The sequence below is a fragment of the Nerophis ophidion genome, linkage group LG18 (assembly GCF_033978795.1).
Source record: "Nerophis ophidion isolate RoL-2023_Sa linkage group LG18, RoL_Noph_v1.0, whole genome shotgun sequence".
NCBI classification, from domain to species: Eukaryota; Metazoa; Chordata; class Actinopteri; order Syngnathiformes; family Syngnathidae; genus Nerophis; species Nerophis ophidion.
In genome coordinates, this window is record NC_084628.1 from 17304414 (window position 1) to 17310413 (window position 6000).

The window sequence follows — 6000 nt, forward strand, 5'->3', positions numbered from 1 at the left end:
TTTGCAATCTGAACGTTTATCATTTATTTTCAATGTGTTTTACATTTCTTTATGCATTTCTTAAAGGGGAACATTATCACAATTTCAAAAGGGTTAAAAACAATAAAAATCAGTTCCCAGTGGCTTGTTGTATTTTTTTAAGTTTTTTTCAAAAATTTACCGGTCCTGGAATATCCTTAAATAAAGCTTTAAAGTGCCTTATTTTCGCTATCTTCGAAACCACTATCCATTTTCCTGTGACGTCATACAGTGCTGCCAATGTAAACAAACAATGGGAATACCACAGCAAGATATAGCGACATTAGCTCAGATTCAGACTCGGATTTCAGCGGTTTAAGCGATTCAACAGATTACGCATGTATTGAAACAGATGGTTGGAGTATGAAAGTATTGAAGAAGAAACTGAAGCTATCGAGCGAATAGCTATTGACGCTATTCATATCCATAGCATGGCCGAATAGCTGCGTTAGCATCGCCGGTAAAATGTGCGGACCAAACAATCAGGACTTTCGCATTTTGTGATAATGGAGCAACTTAAATCCGTCGATTGGTAAGTGTTTATTTCGCACTAAATGTGGGTGGAAGGAAACGTAATATAGTTGCAAATGCATCTACAGGTTATCCATACATCTCTGTGCCATGTCTGCTTTAGCACCGCCGGTAAATAGCATGTTAGCATCGATTAGCTGGCAGTCACGCCGTGACCAAATATGTCTGATTAGCACATAAGTCAACATCAACAAAACTCACCTTTGTGATTTCGTTGAGTTTATCATTGCAAATGCATCTGGAGGTTATCCATACATCTCTGTGCTATGTCTGTCATTGCCGGTAAATAGCATGTTAGCATCGATTAGCATAGCATGTTAGCATCGATTAGCATAGCATGTTAACATCGATTAGCTGGCAGTCACGCCGCAACCAAATATGTCTGATTAGCACATAAGTCAACAACAAAACTCACCTTTGTGATTTCGTTGACTTTATCGTTGCAAATGCATCTGCAGGTTATCCATACATCTCTGTGCCATGTCTGTCATCGCCGGTCAAATGTGAAGACACTACAGCACATTCAATGGAGGTCTGGCGGCAGACACTTTCGCATCTTCGGTGCAACTTGAATCCCTCCCTGTTAGTGTTGTTACATCCTCCGACAACACACCGACGAGGCATGATGTCTCCAAGGTTCCAAAAAATTGTCGAAAAAACGGAAAATAACAGAGCTGAGACCCGTGTGTGTAACGTGTAGAAAATGAAAATGGCGACTGTATTACCTCGGTGACGTCACATTCTGACGTCATCGCCACCAGAGCAATAAACAGAAAGGCGTTTAATTCGCCAAAATTCACCCATTTAGAGTTCGGAAATCGGTTAAAAAAATATATGGTCTTTTTTCTGCACCATCAAGGTATATATTGACGCTTACATAGGTCTGGTGATAATGTTCCCCTTTAAGGTACTATTTAGTAAACATTCTCTACTTACGTATCACCAAACAATGTTTCTTTTACGCCTTTATCTATATTACCAAAACATAACTATCTACACACTCTATTTAAACTGTACTTCTATGCATGTTGAACCTTTTTCTAAACACAGGAAGTGAAGAAAATTATTACTAATTGCTGTCACATGGACAAGGGGTGGGAATAAATAAGCTATGTTTCTTTCTACTTCTTTTCAGACACTTGTAACTTGGTGTGCGTGTTCAAAACAAACTTGAGTTATTGCCAGCATGAGAACCTACTGAAGCTGTCTGGTGGGGTAAATAGTGGCCCTAAGCAGAATTGTATTTTATTTTATCGCCCCCAGTACATTTTTCACACTTTTTTGTTTTGTGAAACTGTTGTATATATTTATTTAGACTTTTAGGCATGTTTTGAACTTAAAATAATTTATGATAAAACAAATTGTTCAATATTTAATTTTTTTAGAGAAAATTTACAAATTTAACATAATCAAAACTAGAGCTGGGAGATATGGCCTTCTTTTAATATCTCAATATTTTTAGGTCATATCGCGAAACACGATATGTATTGCAATATTTTTCCCTAGCCTTGATACATATAATCACAGCAGTATGATGATTCTATGCGTCTACATTAAAACATTCTTGTTCATACTGCATTAATATATGCTACTTTTAAACTTTCATGCAGAGAAGGAAATCACAATTAAGTCAATTGACCAAAACTGTATTTATTAAACAGTTATTAAGCACTGGCACAAACATTCATGTCATTTCCAAAACAGAAAGTGCAAGATTTTCAGACATTTTAAAACAAGCTATTAGTCCACTTTTGTGCATGATGTCACTAAGATGATATATCAAAACAACACAAAATTAAAGTTCACTTTTGTACAGAACGCCACTACAATAGTTCAAAACAAATAAAGTGCACTTAAGTGCATGATTTTTTGGGCGTGTGGCACCGAATGGAGATTTTGACATGCGGAGTAATCACTCTTCATTCTCTAGCAGGTGACTTTTAAAATGATGCTACATATTAGCAGTTAATGCTACTTTTTGTAGCAATGCTTTTGGCCCACATTTGACAAATTACGGTTGTCTGCCATGTTCCCACTTTGAAGCCAAACCACCGGCAGACGATGGACCCCCTGCTGTTTTTCTTGGGAATTAATCCTTCCTTCATTTGTTACCAGATTAGCACCTTCTTTCTCTCGCATTACCCAATCGCACCACAGCTAACGTTACCATGCTGCTACCTCTCTGCTCCGCGAGGGCGTATTCGTATGTGACGTATGTAAGAAGATGCGCTTGCTGTCTGTGAGAAGCAGAGGCAAGAAAGAGTGGGAAGAGCCTGTAGTGTAATGCCCGCCGCTAAAAGCAACTGCGTGAGGAGGTATACTCGAATATCACAATATAGTCATTTTCTATATCGCAAAGAGACAAACCCGCGATATAGCGAGGATATCGATATATCACCCAGCCCTACTTTTAAGCATGATTTGAACCAGAACACATTTATGATAAAACAAATTTTTCAATAATGACAAAAAAATTTAGAAAATTTACAAATTTAACATAATTAAAACACTAAGTTGTATGTGTTCCTGGCACATCTACGTCGGCAATTCCATCAGCCCAGAACTAACATTCTGTACAGCGGGGACAATGAGAATATCCAGGGAAAATGTTGCATTATATTGTCAATGACATTGAGAATATCCGGGGAAATATTGCTTCATATTATTATCAAGGACGGAGCAGGAAGAGGCTAGGAGGCTACAAGGAGATGTGGTCCTCTCCCAGCAATGATAGCAAACGTGTGTAATAAATTGATATCAAATTGAATAGGAACACATCCATAACCTACCTTATTTATTAATATTAGCCACAGCAATTAAATGTTTCAAAGTGTCTGGTCTTGTCATGACGTGACTTGCTCTTTGTCTGGAGGGTCCGTTGTGACATTTTGAAGAAGTGGATTTTTTCCTTTGACCGGCTCCAGTGTCCATGGGAGGGAGGTGAGTCAGGGGGACAGACATGCGAGTTGAGCTGTATTCCAGCATGATGGCACATTGTTGCGAAGGAAGGATTTGGGGCGGCAAAGTCGCTCGGTGCCGCCACAATAATTGTTTTGGCAGGCTGTCACAAGTTGGTGAGGGATAGATGTGTCCTAATTTCTCCCTGCAAGTGCTCATCTTACTAATGCTACATATGAGTATGTAATATATCAGTGGTGGTGTATAAAGTCAACATCATAAGAAGAAACGTTGTCACTGTTCAAATACTAATCTAACCTGGCTTTTCTTGTTCAGATCTACCCAGACCCCGAGTTGGAGCAGCAGATCTTGGCGCTCCCCATCCGCTGCATCCACAGCGAGGAGGGCTGTCGCTGGACTGGACAGATGAAGCAGCTGCAGGTGTGCTCTCCTAACGTTTGTCTGTTCTTGATTTTTGCCCTAAAGTGCCACTTCCGCTTTACATAGAGGGACTATTCTTGTACCTGGCCAGCAGGGGGCTTCAAGGGTGCCATGTCAATAACATATGACACTCTGCTAGTAGATTCCTGCTGATTCACATGAAGTAGTCACTGTTTTTTAAACAAAAATATCCATCCATCCATTTTCTACTGCTCGTCCCTTTTGGGTTCGCGGGGGGTTCTGGAACCTATCTCAGCTGCATTCGGGCTAAAGGCAGGGTACATCATTTCTCAATTTGTGGCAAAATGTCTCCAAAAATAAGAACTTTTTTTTTTGTTAATTTATTAGAAGCACATCATATCATCACAATAATTCATGTACATAACAACATAAGTGTGAGTTGACGTAAGTTTAAAATGGCAGCGGCCTTTGTGGCTAAAATATAGGGCTGCACAATTATGGCCAAAATGATCATCCTGATTATTAATCACGAATATTCATTATGATAGGTGTTTCCACTGGTTGGCAATTTACTTGTGGAGGTGCAGTGAGGCTGAATGTGACTTTGTGTATTATTTCATGAAATATTCTAATAAAAAGGATAAATAAATGTTATACATATATTTAAAGGCAAATCTTCGCTTTAACATGTAATATGTGTACACCAGGGAGATAGCGAACAGGACACATTTAATTTTTACTGCTTTGATGCCATCAGCAGGTGAGTCAGCAATTCTGACGTTGACACAACTGTAAGTCAAATCTATTATTTACTGCTAAAAACTGTGTCAAAAATTGATTCTCGCCGCAAAAGCACGTATTGCTTTCGGGCTTCTTCTGTCAACAACTGATTACTAACGACATGTAGGACAAACACTTTTAGTTGTTATTAAAATTATTTAGATGACAGAGTTGGCCGTTTTTATGGTAATAATGACTGTTATTGATCTGATGTTTTAATGTGCCAAAACCTTTTTCTTGTTTAAAAGCTAGATACAATATTAATTGATCTTTGTTCATGCACACAATAAATATTAATCAAGTGTTTGGATGTATTTATTCAAGAGACTTACATATATAATAATGAAGTACGTATACTGTACTGCTTACGTGTTTAAGTACCCTTTAAAAAGCTAAGGCGAACCCCAAACGACGCTTAGTGATTCAAAATATTTTTTTGATATAGACACATGTCACCTGTACTGTACATCTCTTAAGGGTATTCTAGTCATTTATGCACAGATGAGATGTGTCAATATCAAAATGTTCCATTGTATCCCTTTTTGGCAACCAATAATACATTAATTTAATGAAACATATACTATATTTATATTAATAATGTGCTTGAACAAATAACAGTTAATATTGTAGAGGTTTTAGCACAGTCCTTTACAATTAATACGATGGATATAGCCAACTATTTCATTTTTTGGGCACAACCAAGGCCCAAGTAATTTTAAACACATATCCTTATGATAACCACAGATATAAAATGTTTGTCTTACATGAAGTAAACATTTGTGGACGGACAGAGGCCAGCAATAAAGTTTGAACAAGTGTGCGCTACCCCGGTGGGAATCTGTTTTTGGAAGCCCCCCCCCCCCCCGAAAAAATTATCTGTGGATACCATGTGTCCTTACTGCTTCAACAGACCTTGTCAATGTTGTGAGATCGACGTGTTCAGTGCCGTGTTGTTTTGTTCCCTTGTATTATGTTCCCGTGTTTCCTCCTGACAAGCACCTCTGTCTCTGTCCCCTCCCACAGAGCCACTTCTCCACCTGCGCCTTCAACGTCATCCCCTGCCCCAACCGCTGCGCTGTCAAGCTGACACGCCGCGACCTGCCCGACCACCTGCAGCACGACTGCCCCAAGCGCAAAGTCAAGTGCGAGTTCTGCGGCAGCGAGTTCACCGGCGAGGCTTACGAGGTGAATGCGCCCACCACAGCTTGTTTTTCTTTCCTCGTCCACATGAACAACCTGACACACAGTTTGCCGTCATGAAAAAGGCCACTTTGTAAGGAACGCGGCAGGAAAGAGTGACTGATGAGGCGCGTGTTGGAGGAACGGAAAGTTATGGAAGGCACTGACTGAGTCTTTCATTGCTCGCCTTGC

The 6000-nt window shown here is 39.5% G+C and overlaps 1 protein-coding gene across 1 annotated transcript in view; it reads left to right on the forward strand.

Moving 5' to 3' along the window:
• The window catches only part of traf4a (tnf receptor-associated factor 4a), a 75875-nt gene that overhangs the window by 58442 nt on the left and 11433 nt on the right, over nt 1-6000 (forward strand). Inside the window, exons 3-4 of the mRNA XM_061877390.1 lie at nt 3784-3888; nt 5653-5814. Coding sequence (XP_061733374.1) covers nt 3784-3888; nt 5653-5814 — 267 coding nt within the window. The remainder of the gene's footprint in view (nt 1-3783; nt 3889-5652; nt 5815-6000) is intronic.